The sequence below is a fragment of the Aythya ferina genome, assembly GCF_964211825.1.
Source record: "Aythya ferina genome assembly, chromosome: 6".
Taxonomy (NCBI): Eukaryota; Metazoa; Chordata; class Aves; order Anseriformes; family Anatidae; genus Aythya; species Aythya ferina.
The window spans coordinates 16,401,350-16,424,981 of record NC_140303.1 but is presented as its reverse complement, the minus strand read 5'-3'; the positions used below and the strand labels follow the sequence as shown (position 1 = coordinate 16,424,981).

At 40.2% G+C, this 23,632-nt stretch overlaps 2 protein-coding genes across 7 annotated transcripts in view; one reads left to right on the top strand and one right to left on the bottom strand.

The window, feature by feature from the left end:
- The window catches only part of LOC311439295 (uncharacterized protein), a 35,447-nt gene extending 24,506 nt beyond the window's left edge, over positions 1-10,941 (bottom strand). Inside the window, exon 1 of the mRNA XM_084524810.1 lies at positions 10,716-10,941. The gene's annotated coding sequence lies outside the window, so the exon portion shown is untranslated. The remainder of the gene's footprint in view (positions 1-10,715) is intronic.
- Positions 10,941-23,632, top strand: part of NBEAL1 (neurobeachin like 1) — an 88,047-nt gene continuing 75,355 nt past the window's right edge. For 4 of the 6 annotated variants that reach the window (XM_084524805.1, XM_084524804.1, XM_084524800.1 and 1 more), the window contains exons 1-2: positions 10,941-11,338; positions 11,847-12,146. In XM_084524805.1, the coding sequence (XP_084380931.1) occupies positions 12,096-12,146 (51 nt within the window). In that variant the 5' untranslated portion in view covers positions 10,941-11,338; positions 11,847-12,095. Of the gene's footprint in view, positions 11,400-11,445; positions 11,731-11,846; positions 12,147-23,632 lie in introns of those variants that run through there. The other 2 variants (XM_084524802.1, XM_084524803.1) reach the window with 2 other exon arrangements.

Here is a 23,632-nt window from a genome sequence, read left to right as displayed (position 1 = left end):
CAGGAGAAGCTCCAAAAGGAAGGTATAAAGTTTTCCATAACACAATAGCTATGCTTTAGTGCTAACACAACACTTTCCAGTTCCAGATAGAGAGAAACTCAGGTTTGATGTAGCTTGCTTCTCTTCATTTTTTAAAATAAACTTTCACAGGAAAGAACTGATTTATAATATCAGCAACTAATTCAGATACACTGATAAACATCTAATAGAACCCTTTGAGTTGTTCCTACATTTGATGTAGCAATCTGTGTAGTCCTCAGGGATGCAGCAGTTAACCACCCATCATGAACAGAAATAGTTTTCATTGCTATTTCCTCATAACACATGGCTATGTTAGAAATCAGTACACAATAAAAGAGATTAGAAGTCAAAAAGCCAACACCACCACTTGAGATGGAGACAGGTGACAAAGTGGAAGCAGAGCTCCTCTCCTGCTCTCACAAAAAGAAGACTGAACCACCATGGAACAGATTTAGACAAAGGTGTGATCAGAGTAAAGAGGTACAACAGACCTAGAAATTGCTCAGGTCCACCCAGTTCAATGGCTTTTCAGACAAGGAAGTACTATAAAGAAGTTTTTAGACACATCCCCGTTGGGTCAGTTACACCACCTGAAGCAGTTGATACCAGCTCAAAGCACAGCCACTCTACAGTTACACAGTAATTTCCTTACAGCATCAGCAAATGATTAAAAAAAGCCCTATGATGTAAATGGAATGAACATGGTAACTGAAACAAAAAAAAAAACACAAGGTCTACTCAGAGCTTAGAATGGGCCCTTGTGTTACACTTTGCAGATGCAGAAGCAGGACTATGGTATATAAAAGCAACCAGTGTTTGCTCACAACTCTCAGCTTTCACCTCAGCAAGCTGCCAAAACAGGAAAGGTAGTGGAAGACCCAGAGTGCCAGAACCCTGCCCTGAGACATACTAGGATGGACTAGGAGTCTTCACAAGAGTTTATAGCTTTTTTTTTTTTTTAAAAAAAATGAAGACAAGAGCTTCTGGGGCTACTGTTATGAATGCAGCAGTGACCACCCTGACCTACAGCTCCACGTGAAACAATGCAACTGCATGCGGGTGGGAAAAAAAGGCATCTGGATGACTTACATAAAGCCCAATTGCTGAAGATACCAGTACTTAAGACAGGGAGACTATCCTGACTTCCAGAAGTGGTTCAGTCTCAGCAGCTCCATCAGATCTTGCCATGTAATACTACAGGTGAGTTCTCCTTGGCATTCTATCAGTTTGAAAAACCTGCTTTACCCTTTAAGAGTATAGTTACACACCCTCCTCCAGTAACTCAAGAGACAGGCAACATTCAGGAACGCAGTGCAAAATCTCACTGGAGATGAAGTAAATAAGCTGTTTAATGTCAGTGCTATTTCCAGGGCCTGCTCATACTTAAATGAGTAAGTAAAGCTGATTGTGTAATATAAAAACATTCTTTACCTGGTGGCAGTCAAAGAACATCTAGCAGCACAAGCCATTGTCAAGTGCTGCTGTGGGACGATGTGCACAGCTTGCTCATAACCAATTGAACCATTTTATGCTAGGAAAGTTATACCTATTTCAAATCTGACTTAATGTGTTTTTTGTCATTGAATCATAACAAAGAATTAGTACTTGTTAAAGCACTTCCACTGCTCTGGGTTACACTGTATAGTATCTTCCCAACTATGGAAGTACCCTACATACCCATGCTTCTCATAGCTCTGCAGAAAAACTGTTCAGTAATATCAGAAAGTTAAATTCCAGTCTTTCATACATTTCTGCTATGTTTGCCACTGCTAAGATCTGTTTCCCATAAGATTTAGCTTTATGAAATAGGCAGCTTCCAAGGTCAAATGAACTCACTGATGCTTGCCCATCAGCCCAAGAAGAAGACAGCCCTCTCCCTGAGACCTATTCCCTTAGTGTTTTAGATGATTCTTGAATCTTGTATGAGATGCTCAACTTCAGGCTGAAACCTGGGGAATACAAAAGATTCCTTTGCTATGATGCAGTAAATACCAAAATGCTCTTTGCAGAGGTTGGTTGACTTGCACCAAGTTATTGCTCCCATGCTAAGTAAACAGTGACTGCATTCCAAAATCCTTGTTCAAACTAATGTTCCTGCAATACTACAAATGAATTATAGCTGTGCAGTCCAGAGTGAAATCTGATTTCTTTTGCCTTTTCAGAGGAAAGGGATAACACCTACAAAAAAAAACTACTAATTATCCAGCTTCTTCAGAGTACATTAAATAAATGTTAAAGGTCTGACTGCATATCGCTAACCACACTCCATAGAACTGGCATCCATTCCTAGATCAGAACATGTAAAATTGAAGAAAAAATAAGATGAGGGAATCAGACCTATTAATAGTTATATCCTGTGATATACTGAGGTGAAAAAGGACAGAAGGATGAAGTGGAACATAGAACAAAATGAACACTGTATTTGGCATCAAATTCTTTACACCCCATGGTACAAACAAGCTACTCCATGCTACCACTAGTCCAACAACGCTTGCTACCCCAGTCCCAGCTGTACTCAGTTTCCTCCAGAAATTATTTTAACTCCTTAAATCACACCACCTATATGAAGCACCTTTCAATGAACCCGTACTTCACAAGCTAGGCGATCAGCTGGCATCAGTCACACTGCCTCTACCAACTTCAGAGCTGCACTGATCTGCTCTGGCAGGAGATCCAGCCAAATCCCTCAGTTGCCAGGCTATTCGGCATGCAGAAGGAATGACATAAGCATACCAGAGTGGATTAGAAACAGGACCACATCCTGTTGTGCTGGGGAAAGTCTACTGCAGCATTAATTATCCTTCAGTAATTACATATATGCTTACTAATCACCTGAATTCTGTGCCAGCAGGCACTCTGTGCAGTAATGAATGAGAGCCATCATAAAATGTAACAAAACACAGTTAGGGGATCTCACATCTTAACCTCTCCCTAATTTGGCTAGTAGGTTCTAAATATCCCCTGCTCCCTCCAAGTGACTTTCAGGCACAGAGGTATACTGACCCTCTTTATCAAAGTGCTGGAGATTTGGAAAGAGAAAGCAGTAGAAAGAACTGAATCACCAGGACACCCTGTAACTTTATCTACATCTTTAAGTCATTTCATCTGGGCTTTAAATGGCTGGCTTTTATTTGTTTTACTTGGTAAACACTCAGTTAATGGAGTCCTTTAATAAAGCCAAGCAACTCCTACAGCAGTGAGGCAGACTGCTTAAAATCCATATTTCTACTTGCTGTACCAGAGGCCTCATTTATCCATTGTCTCACACTCAAATACAACCCATTAGCAATAACAACCTGTTAGTGAGCTTCACAAACCTTTCCCTGGCAACACTGAGGAGGCAAATAGTGTCTTACCCTTATCTTCCTTTCTTTTGTACATGGAACGCTCTGTCCTCCTGCCTGCCCTTCCTTATTGCACAAAGTAGGCTGTCCAGCTGCCACAATCATCTGGTTTGCAGAACACCATTCTTTAGCCAAAGAGCAATGGAGCATGAAACATTCAGCTCCCAAGGCAGAGGTTTGAAAAAGTATTTCCTCTTGTTCACAAATGCTGAATACTGTGCATTTGTAGGAACTGCAAATGGACGTGCCACCATGCTTGGGTTAATTTACTAACACAGGTTTGCAAAATAACATCAGTTCAAGCACAGTTATCTGCTTGCCTGCTCAGAATCAAAATTTCAGTCTTTGCTTTCAGCAAGACTGAAATGAAGAAAAACAGACCAGCTCTGCAGATGGCAATTACAATATGCTGATGTACTCCAAAGTATCTAGCTCCATTAGTGCAATTGAGAAACACGGCTCTGTAGTGATGTGTACGCTACACATTGGCATTCCTTTTGGCAAAGGCAAGAATGAACAGAAGTGTGTTACTCAGTGATCAGAGGGATAGTCAGGGTACCTGGATTCCTGACTGCCCTGTCCTACAATTTTCAGAGTAAATGACTCAAGTTCTCCACCTGAAAACACCTGGTTTTCAAGAAGCATTGGGAGGTTTTACTTGCTTTTGTTTGCAAATGCTCAGAGAATGTCAAGCTCACATTAAGTAAAGAAAAAGGGTGCTAGAGAGGGAGAGGAGTACTGGCAATTCACAGATAGCATCCAAGTTTTTGTCAACAAGTCTTCTGAGTTTACATAAACTTATTTTATGGTTGGTGGAAGGCACTACAGTTGTTGGCCTGCAGGGTGTTTTCTCCAGCTTACACTGAGTGCTTTTGCACCCCAGAAAAACTCAAGTCTCCATGTAAAAAACAGCTGTCACAACAACATACCAGTTGCAGGCAGTTGGAAGATGTGAATAACCAGGCTCCTCACATCACAGATACTGTGTGACTGCAGATATTTTGGCTCAAGTCTAAGATGAACCCACAGGTTCTGAAGGCTGTTGAAAGCCAGGGCAGTTTTTATTAGCACACTCTGATAGTTGTTTTACAGCAAAGTCACCAGGAATCCATATGCTTTAGAAAGCCTTTGTCTCATATAATGAAGGAACAGGGAGAGATTAAAAATAAAGTGACATGAGGCAATTCAGACACAGCAGTTCCAGCACTTTCTCTTGCACGTGTTCCCATCAGTAAAACAAAGGAAATATCACTTGACTTACTCTTCGCTTTGATCCTCTGCTTACTGAGGGTTACAAAGTTGGTACCCCAGAATCTACTGTTTTTGCCTTTTTTTGTTTTTAGAGAAAGCCAGAGAGGAAAACACATCTATTCTTTTTAAAGAATAATAAAAAAATATATCCTATTCCTCTGGATGCAGCACTGTACCTTTTATATAACGGACTGCTAGCTCCTCCCACAAGCTCAAGTCTCAGTTAAGCCCTGGCAAAAATGGCAAAGGTATGAACAGCAAATGAACAGAGCACTGACAAACAACCTAGTCCACATATAACTCCTTGGGGATAAGCGTGTTTGTAAACATCGTTCAGTAGTCTGTCAATAGCAGAGAGGAAATGCCAAATGTTAGTTTGTTACCTAGGCCTTCTAGAACTTGACTTGAAGAAAGGCTTTAGTGTACTTGGAAGCTTTCAAACACAGAAATATTGTTTTAATTTTTGTCTGGTTTTCCTTTGAGTTTGTCAGCTGCTGAAAGAGACCTAAAGCTTCACCTATTTTTATACTTCTAAGATATACAGGAAAATAAGGTTGAAGTGCTGTATTTCAAACAAATGTAATATCACAAGACAATGCCACTTGATTTAAATTTCTCTAACCCAATGTCACTGCTACTAAAATACTGCTGCCCACTAAGACCTGGAGTGCTCAATAATTAACTTGATCACAATGATCTTGTTTTGTTCCTGCATCGTAAGAAGAGATGAAAGCTTTAGCACAGTCCAGATGTAGGAGACCTAATTCCTTTATTTCCTAACTGCACGATAGCTGCATTGTAGTGATCTCAGGTAGTCCCCAGTTGTGCTCCCTGCCCTACTGCAACTCTTCCAAAGCAGCAGCAGTCCTGCTCTCACCAGAGGGAAAAAGGACCCACAATAGTGCTGCTTTACATATCAGGGCCCAGTCAGATTTGACTAAACTTATGTTTCTCCACACATCAGTGGCTATTCACTGCTGTGCTACTAGCATCCGGAATGCACCTGCAAACTGCTGCTTGACATCCCAAGCAACCACATTTGGATTTGCTTTTGCAGCCCCAGGAGCACAGCCAGCTACAGACCTATGAGAGGAATGACTTCAGAGGCAGGATGCTGGAGTTCAGGGGTGACTGCCCTTCTCTGCAAGAGAACAACTGCGGGGACATCCTGTCTCATCACATCCCTAAAGAAAGGTGGTTTTTTTTTTGTTTTGTTTTGTTTTTTTTTTAAATGAGCAGCCACAGTTCCGGAGACCGCAGCACCTCCTGCAGCCTGGCAAGTACAGGCAATTCAGTGACTGGGGCACCATGACTGCCAGAGTTGGATCCTTTCAGCCAACACTGGACATTTCCTAATCAGCAGTTCCTTAAGCTACACTCCTCTGAGTAGTGCCATTAGTGCTTTATTAAGGCCAAGGAGTTCTAGAGCCTATGTGGGCTAGGCTCCTATTTCTTGCAATGCTTTTAAGCCTTCGACTGAAAGCCCAGCAGTCAGAAACTATCTGGTGACTGTGGTGGGTTTCAAAACCTGTCCTTGCTTTACTGGTAGGAGCAGTTGCCCTGCAGCCAGTGGAGATGAGCCAATACTGAGTGATGCCCAAGCACAGAAGAAATCTGCATCTAAATTGCCAAGCTGAATTTTTATCTGCAGTCCCAAATCACAAAAAAAAAAAAGCACCTCTGAAGAAAAGTATTTTCTCAGACCTTAGTGGAAAAAAAAATTAAATAAATTCTTAATTTATGATCAGGAAAAGAATACACCAACAAATCCTACCTGCAACTGAACCCATGGGATCAGCACTATGCTTGAATTTACTATAGGGCATACCTTACATCTTAAAGGGCCCCATAAAAGCTATGCTACTCTCAAAAACAGTTCAAGTAGTACGTTCATAGCCACTTTCATCAGAGAGGTACTGCCCAGCCACCTTTCAGTGGTAACACTAGGTCTCTGACTTCAGCCAGAGAGAAGCATTTACAGTATTTGCAATATTGACCAATTACTTCTGTCAATGACTATTTGACACTCTGATACCAAAATAAACTTCAGTTGCTTAATCACTTCTTCATGATGAAAAAAGTCATAGTGCCCAACAGTTCCTGTTGCCATTTGGCATCAAATCAGGCAGTTCTGTGCAGGACTGCAGAGCTCCCATTTCCTGATCAGGGCTTACAGTGTGCTCCTTTGTTTAGCCAGGACCTCACACTTTGTAGGCATGAACTCCTGCTGACCCTCAGTAGCAGGGAGAAGGAGTAGCTTTCCCTAGGGTCTCAGGTCAGAAACTAGAAGAGAGCCCCATTATGCTAGGAGTCTACAACCCTTTCAGTATGCAGGTGGGCCCCCAGAAATCTCACACATACTTTACCAACATTCTGTTTACACAACACTGCAGGATCTTCTAAAAACTCTGCTTTCCCGTTTTACAACGCTGGCCATCATTCAGGTCTGTATGCCCTTTCTGTGTCCAAAGTTGGTTTAGCAGAGCCCTTGGAGGATTCACATGGGCAGAGGGCAGGTTTCACACCTCACTCAGAGGGAGGTACTGTGCTGCAGCCAACAGCCCTGCTTCTGGGAGACCACAACACTAACATCTTGCAAGAATGCCACCTTTAGCGGCATTGGAGCTTTCCTGAGCCCATTTACCTTCAGTTGCTTCCCTTTATATGGGTCCTTCCCAAGCCAAGAGGAAGTTAACCTGACAGGGGGCCCACAGGCTGTAAATTTATTTAGCTCACATTCTCCAAACAGCCTTACCCTGCCATCAGAGAAGGTAAGGAGTCCAGACAGATTGCCACAGACTGCCAATACCTACACATTCACAACCCCTGACTGCTGCCATGTTGTTGGGTGGTTTTTTTTTGGCACTAAATGTTTTCAGGAGTAACAGTAGACCTTCTAAGCACTGGAACATAATGAAATCATTTGTTGAATGACTTCTTAACCAAACCAGAATGATCTGACACGTAAGCATTACTGAGCACTGGCAATAATATGGTAGATACAAAGAGGTGGTTTTCTTTGCATGAGAAGCCAGTTCCAGTTTTGAAGGAGAACAGTCTCTATTATTGCATACTAACTAGTCTGGAAGTGTACCACATACAAGAACACTCCCAGCACAACTTCAGATTTAAGGCTTCTAGTAAAGAAGCTCCTGATACAGAAAAGGAGTAAAAGAGATCAAACTACTGCCCAGGCCCTTACAACAGAATTCGTTATATTGAAGGTCCCTTAGGGAAGCAAGCTGAAAGTACAGAGGACAAAACCACCGTGGTTCCAGGCCATCCTGGGGTAAATTCCTTCTTGAAGTTAAGTCTGCTGAATGTTTTAAGCCTGAATACATAAAAGCAGTGCAACCAAGGACAAAAGGGACTTAATGCTATTAGCCAGATCATCACTTCCCACATACAACTGTGGCCAGTCTCCAACATTTGGAAAGAAAAGCAACTAAAATCCTTAGATACTAGCTTATGTATCAAGGGGCAAACAAATTCCTTCCCATTTCCAAATCCTGCAAACAATTAACAAGTCCTAAACTACCTGGGGCACAACATGAACATGGTGACAGAAGGAAAGCTGAATGCTGATTAAGTTTGCTACCATACCCATTGCAACAAGTGCACACTCAGTTTGAGTAATCAAGGAAGAGAAACTCAAGGGAAGCCAGCATTGTGCTGCCCTCTGCAAACCACTATCTCAGAGGCCTTGGCATCTTGCAACAGCCAGCATGCTCCTCTCCAATAGCCACCCCACATGCAATCCCAGGTTAACCAGGCCTGAGGGCCTAGAAAGTAGGATTCACAAATACTTATTTCTTTACATACAGGAAAAGGTACTTTGGTAGCTGGAGATTTACACCTAGATACCGAGGCCACTTACAATATAAAAATTACTCCCTGATTCCTCACAAGACTCTGTGGCTAAAGAAAAATGGAAAAGTTTAGAGCCAGGTCCATTTCTGAGCATATTTCACATTCTCATTGTTTGCATTTTATTTGTAAACAATACATCAGCCTTAAGACATGAAGGAAAACCTCAGATTCCAGCTCTGCCAAATATCTTAGCTCTTCTGCTGGCCCAGGGCACGATCTTAGAAAAAGCCTTAGAAAGAACCCTGTTTGATTTTATCTGAAAGTCAGTATGGACTACCCCATTTGCTTCTAAAGAAAAATATAACTTAGAAATAACGTTATTATAAGATGTCTGTTCTTTGTTGGTTTTTTTTGGTTTTTAGCTTTGGAGACAGCTGGGTTCAAAGCTGCAAACAAATACAGCCAGTTCTATCAGTAATACTCTTCTTGATCTCAAATTATTGCCTTTTTCCCTACCTGTATCTTTCTCTCCCCCCATTCTATTAGTAAAACTTTCTAACTGACAAGTTCAATGTGTAGTAAGACACTAACATACAGCTACTAAAGAGATATAAGGTACAAAACCACAAGTGATGAAGAGAGTGTGGGAAAAACCACTGTTGTAAACAGACACTTACCACAAGACAGTAGCTCAAGGACAATGAAACACAAATGAACACCTCTTACCTGGCTGCTTGAGGTTCATGAAGCAATTAGTACATAGTTATAGAAATGAAGATGATAAAAAGTCAGCCAAGCAATAAGAAGTTTACAATTAACTTTCATAAATAGATTACTCTGTAAGTACTCACACTTTAAAGCGTATGTTTATAGGTGGTAACTCTTTTCTAGAAAATAAAGTTTTCCTCTGTTCTTTGACTTTTATCGCCCTAACTAGATTTTTCTGAAGATAAGCATTAAGACATGGCTAAAAAGTATACTAGACCTACAAGAAGGAAACTGTAGCCCACCTTCTTCCACACAACTCTTATTTTTCTACCACAATAAAAAACTCATTACAGAGTTAGTGAGTACAAAATGCCTACCAAATATCTGTACCAAAAGGAAAAAAATATCAGTCATTACCTAAACTGTTAAGATCTACTATACTTCTAGAGCTTTAACAGAGGGGAAAATGGCTGCTTTATAGTCTGTGAGCATCTCAATTAGGTGGGTGGCAGTACTTAATAAGGCAGGTGTATCACATTTTTATTATTGTGTAAGCTTGTTGCTTCCTTGAGGCCTACTGCAGTATTTTGTATGTGGGAACAGGTATTATCACTTACAAAAATTAGTAATAAAAGAAAATAGAGCAATATCTCAAAGAAAGTTTGAGTTTGTATTTAGTGTTCCATAGGCCTCAAAAGAAGCAAGTTGTAAGGAAAGCTTGAAATAAGCTTTTGTTTATTCTAGAAAGGACACTAAGAAGATGAAATAACTCTTAAATGTCAAAGCATGTTACAAAGAGCCTCTTTTTCACCTCGTTATTGTGAAAGGACAAATAATACTGACTTGCATTTACTCTACAGGCGACGCAGGTTGGCTGTCAGGGAGGAGCTGCCAGCGTAACTCAAGCCCTGAGGTAAGTTCTTCAGGGAGGAGGTGGGATGTCCCCCCTTCCTGAAGGCTGCCTTTGGGCAGGGGTCTGAGGTGCTTTAAGCATAGCAGACCCTGCTCTGAGGATAGTACTGGACTCTGAACTTGTTTTTTTTTATTGACTGAAAAAAAAAATCACATAGCAACCTCAAGGTGGGAGAGCATTGTGGCTAGTACTGAGCACCAAAACACATGTATGACACAACTAAATATAATTTTAGAGTGTTTGTGGTGTTTTTTTTTGTTTTTCTTTTGTTTTTTTTTTTGTCAGTTTCCTTCCACCCATGGCAAGAACTATGTTCAGATGTTGCAGGGAAATATACTTTTACACTTGCACTGCTGATTGGCATGGCCTAACACCGAGCATTGATCAGTTCTTAAATGTTTACAGGGAAACTTCTTGAAGAATAAAGCAATCAAAGGTATGTGCAGGGATTGATTTCAAACTATCTGTGCTCTTCGTAACACATATCCAACTCTAGCAATTTTTTATACAGCAGATGATACGACTACATAGCACGATCAATGAATTCCTTTGCAGGGGGTTTCCAAATACACCATGAACCATTGGAGAGCTGTGGAAATCCCCTACAAATGAATTGACTATATAGGGAATGGTGAGTTCTGCTTCAAGTGAAGCTGCCTGAGATTTACCTGGGTGAGACGAAAGGGTGGCAGGAGTAGAGCTGAAGCCTTGGGATCGTAGGGATGGGATTCTCCTGACAGAACACAGGAAAAAAAATGCTGCCCCTAGAAGATGTCTCCTTGCAGCTGCCTTGCCCTGATTTATCTCCAGCCTCACTTTCTGAGGGAGCAGATGGATGGAGGGGTGCCCGTGTGCCTCACTGTCCGGGAGATCCCTCCAGCAGCACTGGAAGTGTCATGTTATGGAAGCAGCACGCAGGAAAAGCCCTTTGCTGTGCGTGTCCTGCCTTGGGTTGTTCAGCACACTGCTGACGTGCTTGAGAAGGGCCACACCAGTAAGCAGAGCGAAGCCTTTTCACAATTCTTTTAGAAACCTGTCATTTTAGGAGCGCTCTCTCTCTACGCGAGCTGTGTGTGTGTGAAGTACAGGCTCCCTCAGGAGCCCAGCCCCGGGCGCTCCGCCCGCAGGGAGGCTGTGCCCGGCCGGCGCGGCCAAGATGGCGGCCGCGGCCTGCCCGCCCCCCGGCGGCGGCCCGGGGCGTGTGCCGGAATGCGGGCGGGGCGGGCGATGTGGCGAGGCCCGGCCCCCTCCACAGCCCGGCGTTGCCCGGCCGCCCCCCGCCGTGGCCCGGGTAGGCTGCGGGGAGAGGCCGCGGTGGTGCGGGGGGGGAGCCGGGAGAGGTCGTGGGCGCGGTAGGTGGCGGCGAGGGGCGGTGGGGCTGGCCCGGGAGGCGGCGGCGAAGCGCGGCGCTGGGCTTCTCCCGCGGGGAACGGAAAAGGCCGCGGCCGGCGGCGGTGTTGGGGCAGCCGCCGCCTCGGCTTGCCGGGCTCTGCGGCCGGCTGTGGAGCCCGGCGCTAGGGCTGCGGCTGCCGAGCCGGGGCCGTGGCGTGCCCTGTGGCGGGCGGGCGAGGCGCGGTGCCGCCACCTTGCCTCCCCTCAGCTCGCTCCTTCCGAGAAGGGTAAGGCAGCGAGCGTAGTGCCGGGCACGAAAGCAACGCGACCGGCCTCCGTGTAGTTCCCGAGGTCGTCTGTGGGCTTTAAAGTCCGGATTTGTGTTTTTTTGTTTTTTTGTTTTTTTGTTTTTTTTTTTTTCCTCCTTCCTCGCCCACAGGCCTGAAGGGGTATGTTTTCACTTCCAGAGATTACGCCCGAAGTGCCCCTGGCGAAGAACGGACATGCTCGACTGTTGTCTTCAGTCTCTTGTGTTGTGCTACGTTGTTTACCCAAAAAGGAGAGGCTGAGACCCTGTTATTTTAATCCTTGACTTCTTCTTGGGTTATGATATAACTAATAATAAACCAAAAACTGCGGAAAGAGCACTTGAGAACGGAGCATGGTAGGATCTTGAACAGAAGTCGCTGGTGTCAGGCAGAAGAGGAAGGGGAGGAATGGCATCCCGGGAGAGGCTGTATGAGCTCTGGATGCTTTACTGCAATAAGGTAAGTGTATTCTTCCTTTTATTTGTAAATTGGGTATTTAAATTTTTTTTGTAACATCTCTTAGCACAATTCCTTTGCTTAGAAGTTGCGTAGCAACTTGCATGGCTTCTCTAAGGGTATAACTGAACTTCTTACGCTATTTACAACTTCAGCTCTTGATTTACTCTTCAGGTTGGGCTTTTTTTGTGATGAGGTATGAATTGTGCAGGGTTATGGCTCAGCGTAAGCACTTATTTTAGCTATACCTTTTAGCTATGTGAATGCATATGTACAAATTATTTTTTCATACAGCTGTGGCATTAAGATAGATTGTATTCACTTAATCCGCTGCTGTCTGGTATTTGGTTTTAACCTTAGGGTTTTCTGTGTAGGACCAGTTTTATTTAAACTGTATTAGCCAAAGCCTTCTCAAACAGCAGATATGTTAAGTTAGTTCTGAGTACTCCTTTGCTGGTTATCAACATAACATCAAAGTAATTAATAGTAATGAACTTCCTTCACCTAACAGGAATGTTATTAAAATACTGTCTTGTCTCTATTTGTACTTCATAGTGTAAAGCAATTCCTATGTTTAAAGCAGAGGTCTGAGTTGCCACCAGAAGTGCTGAGTATGTGCACGAATTAGATTCCAGATGATCTAAATAGATATTCATAAAATAAGAAACATTTAAAAACATACAAAATGTAAAGACTGGGGAAGGAACCGGCCTACTGTGTAGAAACCTTGTGGCTGTGGTAAGGAAAGCTTTTGGTGGCCTTGTTCCCTGGTTTCCTTTTGCCTTTTCTCTTTGCAGTCTTACATTATGTATGCATCACAGTCTCCTAAACTTTTCAAACCAGTAAGGCATTAAGGGTAGAGTAAACATTTTCTTGTTCTGTTTCCGGGTTCATTTGTAGAGAACATCCACCTCGAGAACACAGAATGCGGGATTTTAAGTACAGACTGTCTTAATACAAGCACACAAAGTGGTGGATGAGGGTTGCACAAGGCTGTCTTAATTGTAGGTTTTCTTAATTTGTCTGAGTTTGTAACCCTAATGCTCTATTTGTAGTTAAAAATAAAACTAGTGCAAACATAACAGCACGGTGTGACATCTTACTGATAGCCACATGGGTTATCTGTTGGGTTGAAATGTGTTTGTGTAGACCTTTGCCATTTAAACTGATGTAGTAACATCAATGGCAGCGGGAAGTAGACTAGTACTGAAGGAGAAGGATGTTTTGCCAGTGAGTTCATCGATGTGAGAAGAACAAGGACTCCTGGAACAGGCTCCAAGAATCCAGTCTTTCCTCAGCTTTGGGAGAGACAGGACTGGGGAGATGAGCCAAACTCCGAGTTTTCGTGCTTAGACAGTCTGTCTCTTTCTTCCCTAGTTCTTCGTAAATTTCTTTTCTCTCTTACACCTTTTCCCCCTTTGCTTGAACGTTTCATTCAAATTGTAACTAGTTCAGCTTTCTTTATGCAACCTTCTTGCTGGCATACAGACAACACGGAAATGGAAGGTATACAGTGTGTGCTTCAGATCAGTAAGAGGATGCTCAGTTTCTTAATAGTAATGATGAATGTGTCCTCTGGTTTGCACTAACATGGCAGGAATAGACTTATTTAGACCCTAACAGGAAAACAAACAAACAAAACTTCTGATGTACTCAGCCATTGTAAGCTGTCAGAGACTTCACTTTTGGGATTTTGTTTGATTTTTTTTTTCCTTCTAGGATTATATGTTACGGGCACAATTACATGGATTTATATATTTTTTTCTCAAGTAGAAATATTTATGCTATAAAAAAACAGCTTGAAATTTCCAGGCAACTAGAGTAACTCCAAAAACAGTCTTCACTTCTTCCAAAAAAGCTGGGCACACAACTTTTATTTATTTATTTCTCTCTCTCTCTCTCTCTCTCTCTATCTCATTCAGGTTAAAATGATTTCTCTCTCTGCTTGAGGCAGGCACCAGAAAAAAAGTATTCTGTTTTGGGTTGAGTTTTGTGGAGTTAAGAGCAACTGAAGCAGTTTAGGTGTTAGGGTGTAAAGTGTTGTGCAGTTGTAATGTAAATAAGATTGTTCAGTCAGTCATACATCAGGATCATCTAGAATGTGCTGTACTTGGCTTTCCTTAGAGCATATAGCACAATGGGAAGATGTAGCAGTAATCACCAGTAACATGATAAAGTTAGAAGTGTAGCTCCATAACCTGCAGGTGACTTTGTTGTGGCTGACAGCCTTCTGGAAAGGCAAGATGTCTCCAAACTACAGAAACATCTGAGTAAATGATCTCGAGTTTACATATCTCCAGTGTACAGCTTTGGGGATTGCAGCCTTGTTAGCTAAAGCAACAGTGAAATCCTTTTCTTTTTTTTTTTTTTTTTTTTTTTTTTCTGTGATGCCTGACATTGGCAATAATAACTAGCCTTTTAGTTTGTCTTTTTCAGGTGATCAGGCTCTCAGTAATAGTATGTAAAATACAGCACTGTGTGCTACAGCAACAAAACTTCTAAACTTCTTACTGTTTTAAAGTGGTGGATGATAGATAGTGTTAGTATTTTACCATTAATCCCAGTAACGGTTCTTGTTCTGTGATCACTTTACATCCCAGTGCAGTGACAAGCACAAGCTGCAACACTTACTTTTGTGCAAAGTAACATTAGGAGGGGATCTCTGTATTTTCATTGACGTTTGTGCACTATCAGCAATTGGAGACTTGGGCAGACATCAGCATGTAGCCAGCATATCTACAGAAGCAGTCTTTGAATGATATTGCGTGTGATGTATTGTTTTATTTTTTTATCTTAAAGTTGTGTTTTGATGGCTGCAAAAGTTTGGTTTTAGTTGGTGTTCTGTTGTTTTTCATCTGGCAGTTTCTAATGTTAGTTTTGGTGGTGGTGCTTTTTTTCCCTCTGTGATTCTGTTCCTTTAAAAGCTGTGCTCTATAGGCCAGTAGCTACAAAGCTGCAGATTTGTCTGCTGTTTAGATGCCCGATGAAAGTCATAGCCACACGTGACTGACAGTGCTTTTGGTGTTGCCTGGAAGCAGTTCAGAAGCTCATTAAATTTAGTCAAGTTTAGTTTTGAGTCACTGGGACTTAAATATCACAGCACTGTATTGTTAATTATTTGAGCTGTTTCTGCCTCGAGTTGTTCTTTTTCTTTTTTTTTTCTGTTCTTTTTTCTTTTTTGAAATGCTGTCAAAATTGCTGAAAAAAAAACAACAATGTTAAAGATGAATAAAGATGCATATTGCTGTCATTGTTTTTGGTGATTTTTTTTTCTAATTTTGATTTTCTGTTAATGTACAATGCTGTTACTCACTTGAATGTTGATATGAATGCAAGCTGCTGTCTTTCATCTGAATGGAGGAATGTGTGTTTTCTGAGGTAATTGAGATAAATGTAGAATAGATAACACAAGTCTTTTCTATAGAGTTCACTAGCAAAAGTTCTGCAGCAGGCTAAGTAGACAAAGGTAGTACCAAACACTAGCTTATTGATCATCAGTTTGAAGCCTTAAATATCATCTACATAGGAACATAAAACCCTTACTGAAGTGAGTATGCAGCAGATACCTGAAAATGCTTCAGTAAGCTAAGTTTATAGCAGGAGATATAAATCTCCATCTACTGGATGAACTGAGGTAGTCTAGGGAAAGGGCTGCTTTCATGGAAGTGTTTCTGTGACCTTTTCACGTTCATGTGACTGAAGTAATCTCTTCCATTAGATCTGCTCTACCAGTCTTGCCTTGTATTCTTAGACCAGCATAGCTGTAACAGTATTACTGTTGTAATCTTAGGTGATTAACCTTTTCTTAGATGTTAATTATGTACCAGAATGCAAAATTAATTCATGTCTTGTTATCCTCTGAAGTGACTTTTACTGCAGATTCAAATTAAAGAGATTCAACCTGCATTGTATCTGTGATAATTTAACCATGTGCATTTCATCTTCTCCAGTTTTTCTGATAGGTATTTCAGACTCCTTGACATAAAGTATGTTAGGATTTTTGATTTTTTTTGTTTGCACTGTGTTACTTATGGTCTTTAAAAGCTGGTCTTTCCTAGCACCTTATGTATTTGAAATAGATGCAGAAAATGTAGCATACAGAGTATCAATGAAGTGAACGTGGCTAAGTAGTACTGTGTGTGCATAGTTACTATAGAATTCTGACTAGATCAAAATTGATTGATTTTTATACTGGGTGGAAACTCAGGGTGGGGAAATGGGACAGGAAACAGACAATAAATGTTTGGGGGAAAATATCTTCTAGGAAGAAAGAATTTTTGCTTTTCTAGAAGCTGAAGATTTTCAGTAATCTAGTTTATTTAATAATATGAACAATGGCTGATAAGTGATGCTGAAACAAGAGCTGCAGCTTACATGAAAACAAAACCTAATAATAATGGTTAGATCCACTAACCCTCTACCATATTCTTTTCTTGAAATTGTTTATTCTTTAAATGTATAGAGTAATATGTCACAACTTCATACTCCTTACTTTACTTGAATACTTACAAATGCCTCTAAAAAAAACCTGAATGCTTTGCAAAGGGAAGTTTAAATATGAAGCCCTTGGCTCTTCATGAGCATTTCACAGGGCTTGTGGGTAGTACAGTAAAAGCAACATGAAAATCTTTTTCCTAAAAGCTTAATGATCAATTTTCAGAAGAATATGCTGAAAGTTGTCTATAAAACAGGGTTGACAGCTCAAAAAAGTCTGAGAAGAGCTGATGCTTTCAAGTAATATCTATAAAAACAGGTTGAAGCAGACATTAAGTGCTGCTCTTAACTGAGGGGCCAGGACAACTTGATGAATTGTAAATCCAAAATGTAATTTAAAATCATTTCAGGATTAGGCTTGTAGTGTGTAAAGGACACTGCTGCTGGGTCAAGACTCATGCCAAAGTTTTTTGAATGTGATGAAAGCGCTGTAAAAGGCTTTTAAACTGGGTTGGCTCCTTTAAAAACGAATCTGCTTTGTTAGGCAGCTAGTGAAAAGCATGCAAGATAGTGTATCATCAGAATTAGCTATTCAAAGGATGGTGGTGCTGTGTTAGCTGAGTCCTGTCAAGACGACTTTCTCCCCTTTCAGAATTGTAATTGTGCCAGGCAGGGTTTCACACAGTAATTGGTCCTGGGCTTTTTCTTAATCTTTTGTCTTCAGTAAAGTCATGCTTTCATTTCAGCACTTCCTTATCTGATAGGTGATAAAATAGCTTGAAGGGAAAGCCGTGAGTCTGTTTGTCAGCCAGTTTCTAGCCTATGCTTACCCTTTCAAAGGAGGAGTATTCGATCTTAGCATCATTAGTAGATTCCGTGTATTAACAGTTATAAGGCTAATTACAACGTTCTGGTCTTTACTAACACAGGCAGCTGAGACAATCACATCACTTTCTGTGATCAGAAGAGCTGACTTGTGGATAGCCCATCTTCTTAAGAAATGTACTTTCATATGTTGCATTGTATTGCTTTTTTTTTAAACCAGATACAATTTTATTGAGATAAATGTGCTGCCCTTTTTTTTCTGGTTTGGTGAGCGATATCTGTAAGTTATCTTTCCTTTTTAAAATAATATTACAGCATGGAAAGAGAAGTCATACTTCTTATAGGAGAGCATTTTAGTTCTAGATCAAAAGCTGTACAGAAAAAAAAATAATGAAATGAGTACATGCGGTATTGTAAAAATGTCCTGGTGTATTTCAAGTCCTGTTATTTGAGTTATTTTCTTCCTCGTCTGGGAAGAATCTCCAGTGAGATTCTGGGTCCTTATAGGGTGCCTCACAGGAATCATAAGACTTGAATGATAAAAATAAGTGGTCCTGTGGGAAACCACGATTTCTTTGTTAGTCGGGAACAGACCTCTGTGAAGAGTGAAGTGCTACAGGCAGTGGTGTGCTGGCAGTGCTAGCTTCTCTGTAATTCTATGGCTTTCTCCAAGATGGTAACACCATTGCAGTGCAAATGCTTGAAGCTGGAGCTTTAACACAAACACACACATTTAATTGCTTGAGCTAAACTTATGTTGGCATTATGAGGACTAAACAGTTCAATTAAATTAATGCATGCTCTGTGCTGTGAGAAGAGTCTGTGAAAGAGTAATTTCTGTGCATTCATAGTACTAAGATCTGTATAGAACTAAAAGAAATTTGATCCTAAGTTGTGAGAATTTAGGTTCCTTTGGATCCTTTCAAGGGGGGAATTCCATTAGCATCGTCCACCTTGTGTTAGGCCAAAAATGACAAGAAACTGGAATGATCTTTATATTTAAAGAAAAGTTGGCTTGGAGCAAGAATGTACCAGTTTCCTCAGTATATGGTGTGACAGACTTGGTAAGCTGACCTACTAACTGGCTGTCAAGTGGTCCTTTAGTATTGTCAGGCAGTCCTCTCACTACTCGTTCATGAAGTATTGTTTCCTGACAATATTTTGTAGTTCAGTCTTAGCCACCTGAGTCAAAAAATGGGGATTTCATGTGGCATTCAGCAAGTGAGAACAAATACATGAGTTCTAGAGGAGTATTATGAAATTATAAGGGAGTATTAAGTTTATCTTAAATATTGTGAAATTTGGCTTGACTTTAACCTGTATCTCTGTATAAAATCAGAGTATTTTTAAACACTAAAAAAGTTACGATCAGGTCAGCTTTTAGACAAGTTTCTTGTAAGGCTACATAAAACAGTATGATTGAACTGTATTTGTTCAACTAAATGATGTTACACTTTCTTTAAAAATGTGTTTTTGTTGTTTTTTGTTTTTTTTCAAAATTGTCTTTAGTTGTGATGAAAAGCATGTAATTCAACAACAGCCTAATCTTTGGTGTTAAATTGGAAGTTCTGTGAAACACTGAACTTTGCATCCTAAATGTGATCTCATCCTGACTTCAGCTTGCAGTTGTCTTCCTTCTTGTGCAATTGCTGATTTGACAGTGATTCATATCACATTGCTATATATTGCCTTTGTTACATTAGATAAAGAAGTATTCAGCTAACAGCTAGATGAATGCTTGATCAAACTAAGTGTTCAGTAAAAGTAACTCTTCATAGACCACTGTCATGTAAATTCATTCCTTTGCCAAAAAAAGTGAATGAAGATTTATGCAACAATTGTGTAATGAAATGTTCTATGCATAAAAGATTGCTTTAAATACGTCTCTGCCATTCTGCGAGTATGTAACTTGCAAAAGAACACGTCCCAAGTCACTTGGGGCAGTGGGTTGGTGACACTACCCTTGTTCTGCCTTCAAGATGCTAAACTAAGAATGGATAAGAGGTAAACAGGAACAGTTGGTCTTCCATTCTGATTTTACTGTCTGCTATTTAAAGGGACTTCTCATAGTTTGAGAGCTAACATAATTAGTGCTGGTGTTGACAGTTGTTCGAACCAGAACAGGGACTCTGCCACAGATAACGCAGGCTTCAGATTGAGATGAGACAGCAGATATATCTAAACAGAACAGAAATGTTAGAAAACCCTAGCATTTTGCTAGCTACAGGGAAATTATTTTTGTTCTGTATTATTATATATTTCACAATACGTACATGTAGCTGCTTTACAGTTTTAATGAGAAACATCCAGTTCAAAACATACCAGCAAATGTAGAAAATATTTCAGAGGAAACTTTTAATGAATTGAAAGAATTCAGTGTCTCTTCCAGGGATTGATTTATCACAGTGCAAGAAAAACAGCCTTCTGGTTCTGTGTGATGTACTATAAGAGTAAATACAGGAAACATTGGGCTGTTGTGTGGTATCTGAGGTATGGCACTTTTCAATGGATCATCTGATTCAGATCTGGGGACAGCATGTGTCCTGATAAAATAATATTGCAGGATCAACTCAAATGTGCAGTGTGTTTGTGCTCTAATACACAAATGGAACTGGGAGGAAGGCTTGCCAACTGCCCATTGAACAGCATTGGAGCTTAATGCCTGAATCCAAATGTTGTCAATAGATACTGTTAAAATATTTACAGGCTTTAGAAAGGCTGAACAGCTGCCATGAAAAAGAGCTTCTTTAATTACGGAGTTTTTCTTGATGAAAGAAATTTATATAAGGAAAAGAAAACCAAACAAACATCAAAGCATGCATACATCTCAACAATAAAGATAGGAATCCTTTTTTTTTTTTTTTTAGAAGTCATTTTTTCAGCTAATTTTTCCAATTTATCTTCCAGTAAAAGAGAGGCTGCAATAGAGGAAGTTGGGAGATACAGCAGGAACACCAATAAGTGAAAACCAAACTTGATTATTCTTATATTAAATGCTGTTTTCAGATGCTCTATGCATCTGCAAATCCCAACATCAGGAGTTAGATTTCTGTGCTGATAAAATATTGGCTTGTATTGATAATTTCCCTGATATTTCAAGTATTTATGATAATCTGGTTGTCTGGTTTATGACTGAGGATTCCCTGTACCTGTAATAAGGAATAAAATGCATTAAATAACTGTTTGACCACTGAGTAACACTATTAATTGTGAATGAGTAAATTTAGGAATTCAATTAAACTGCAAGAATAACTAATAATGCTATTATCTAAAAGTATAGTATATTTTAAAGCAGTTGAGGAAATTTAAGAGATTTAGAAGCCTTTACAGCTTCATTTAAAAACTTTACCTAAAGGATGTTTGAGGGAGGCATAAACAAAACCTCAAAATAAATTCATTGTTAAATATTACTTCTATATAACACAAAGAGAGCATGAAATCAAAGCAGGTGGTAAACCCTTAATTATACAATGGATAGTAATTTAACAGAGAAAATATACCTTTATTTAAATAACTAGTCCTAGTAATTCTGGAATTTGCAAGGGGCATGGGGATGAAGACAAATCTTTGAGGACATATTCCTGAAGTCTGGATGAAAGCAGTGAATACATGTGCTTTTAATTGTTAATGTAGGGAGAGCTAAGTACTTGTATTATTGTCCAATAACCTGTTCTGCATAAGAACCTGTAAGAGCGTCCCATTAATACATTTAAAAACTAATAGCTAAGGCAGGGGTTGAAAAGGTGGCGCTTATATTGGAGGTAAGAATTCAGCAGTGATAGAAGAAACATCCATAAAAAGCAGAGTAAAAAGGGGGCAATTTGACTCCTTTAAAAAGATTACAAGATTATTCTTAAATTAGAAGTAATCATTTTAGGAAACCATCATACCTTCATATAGTTTTCTATCAATTTTCACTTGGAATGTGCAAGGAGAGTAGAGGAACTGAAAAAAGTTTTAAAAGTTATTGGAACTAGAAGCATTAAACAAAGAGTAAATCCTTGGCTCTTCTGGAAGAGTGATTGTAGCTGTAAACTGACAATCCATGTGGGACGTCAGCCCAGAGTTTCAAGTGACATAATCTACATGAGTTTTGTAGAAAATGGTTGTGGCAGGTGCAGGCTGTGTAAGTCACATCACCAACTCTGGTGATAAGTGCTTGGCTAAAGTGTTCAATTACACAAAACTTGGCTTTAATTTACCTGTGTTTTTGCTGAACTTTTGACTAGGTGGAATGAACAATTTCCTTGATAAATGACTGAAGCTGCGTGGGAAGTGTCAGTTAAATGGTTTAGCAAGTTCTGAGAAGCAAGGAGGAAAATGGTTATATTTATGGAGCTCCTTAATATATGTCTTTTCAAAACTCTTTAATTAAGTCTGTACTGTTCACATGCTTTCAAGGGCAAACTTGGAATTTGGGAGAGAAAATATTGTGATGAGAAAGATGCATCTTTGGTATAACCTAAAATACAAAAATGGTTTTGAGAGTGCCAGTGAGAACACTGGCTCAGGTATGACTGCATACTGTTGTGTTTTTTTTTTGTTTGTTTGTTTTTTCCCTCCCCAGGTCCACGCAGCTTTGGATGTGCTGGATAGACAAAGCTCTTGAGGAAAAAGCAGGGCACAGAGAAGAAGCATGATATTTGCAGAAACCTGATCTCATTATTTACCTGTGATAATAATTTTAAAATTGTACCAGCAGGAGTGAAATGGATACCAAATAGAATTGCACCAGTAACACAAATTCTGCTATGTCTTAGTTTTTGAGTCTTTGATTTTTTCAGGGTGCAGAAAAGCTCATTTGGGGTTTTTGTACCTTCAGTTTGTTATTAGCTGTAGTCCAACGTTAATCTAAGAGACAATGAGGTTGAGAAGACAAATGCAAACAGTTAAATCCATGGCTAAGGAAATAAGAATTCACTTTAGGCAGAATTAGGTGGAAAGTAACCGTGTGATGCTTTGAAACGAATACAGATTTATTTGATAAGTTGTACCCAAGTTCTCAGAAGTTTTCTGTATCTGCTCAAAGACTCGACAATATCTAGCTATTAATTAGGTGAAATAATGGTGCACCGCCCTGCTTTGTTTTGGTCTCTCCCTGTTCTTCTATATTGTCTCTTGCATCACAGTGAAAGTTGGAAAGTGATGGGGCGAAAGCTGGCTTTGTGCGTTGTTGCTGCAGCTCAGTCCTTTTCTTATTTAAATTGATGACGGAACTTGGAATTTCAAAGCAATCAGGCATTAAACCCTAAACCTTTCTTAAGCTATGGTCTGCATTTGCATTAAATCGAGGCTTATCTTGACACTGCAGAATTTTGACACCATGTCATTCTGGTTGCATTTGGATTATTCAAAATACTTCTTATTCCCTGATTATTTTTTTAAATGCATCTTCCATCTGTTACTGCTTTTCGTTGTATCAATTTTGAGGGGAAAAGTGAGTTAATAGATGATAACACTTCACAGCCTGGTAAATTTCTGGTAAGTGCACTGTGCAGAGGACTCTGGAGCACAGAAATGCCACATGCCAGCCTGTACGCAGAATTTACCTGTAGTTCTTTCTAGCAAATGCAAAGAAATTGAAGAGCTCTGGTAACTGGGCTCATCCCATGGATGGTGGCAGTCAGGTGCCACTTCCAAACCACAATTCAAACCTAACAAACCCGATCCACTAATGAATAGCTTCTTTCAAACTGTTGATTTTTGCGTTATACAGACTAGTTCTGTTACTTTTAATACCACCTTTAGATCACGGGTAACACGGGTAAGTTGAATAGTCTTTCCTATATAATATTTAAATGTTACTTATAGTAGGTACAATTCAGCCTTAACACCAAAGGATTGCTGTCAGCTTAAACACAGTGCTTGGGGATGGGGGCATTAGTTACTATAGTACCAGTGCTGGTGAGATTTGGTGGCAGTGCTGGTAACCTGAAATCCACTTTGCAGATTGACTGACTATTACACGCAGCGGTCAAAGCAGGCTGGCTATTTTATGCCTGCACGTTGCATTTAAGGACTTCAAACAACTGCCTTGTGGGATGAGGCAGGCAGGCGCGCCCTGAGCTGCCCTGCAGGAAGATTTTGCCTTTGGAGCGTGGAATGCGGCACTGAAAATAGCCTCGGGTGGATCCAGCTTTTGTTTTTAGCAACTTCCTCAACGTGGCTGTAAAAATTGTGCTGATCTTCGCCCATTGCCCTGCGTTTTTTTATTTGAAGCCTGAGCAGAG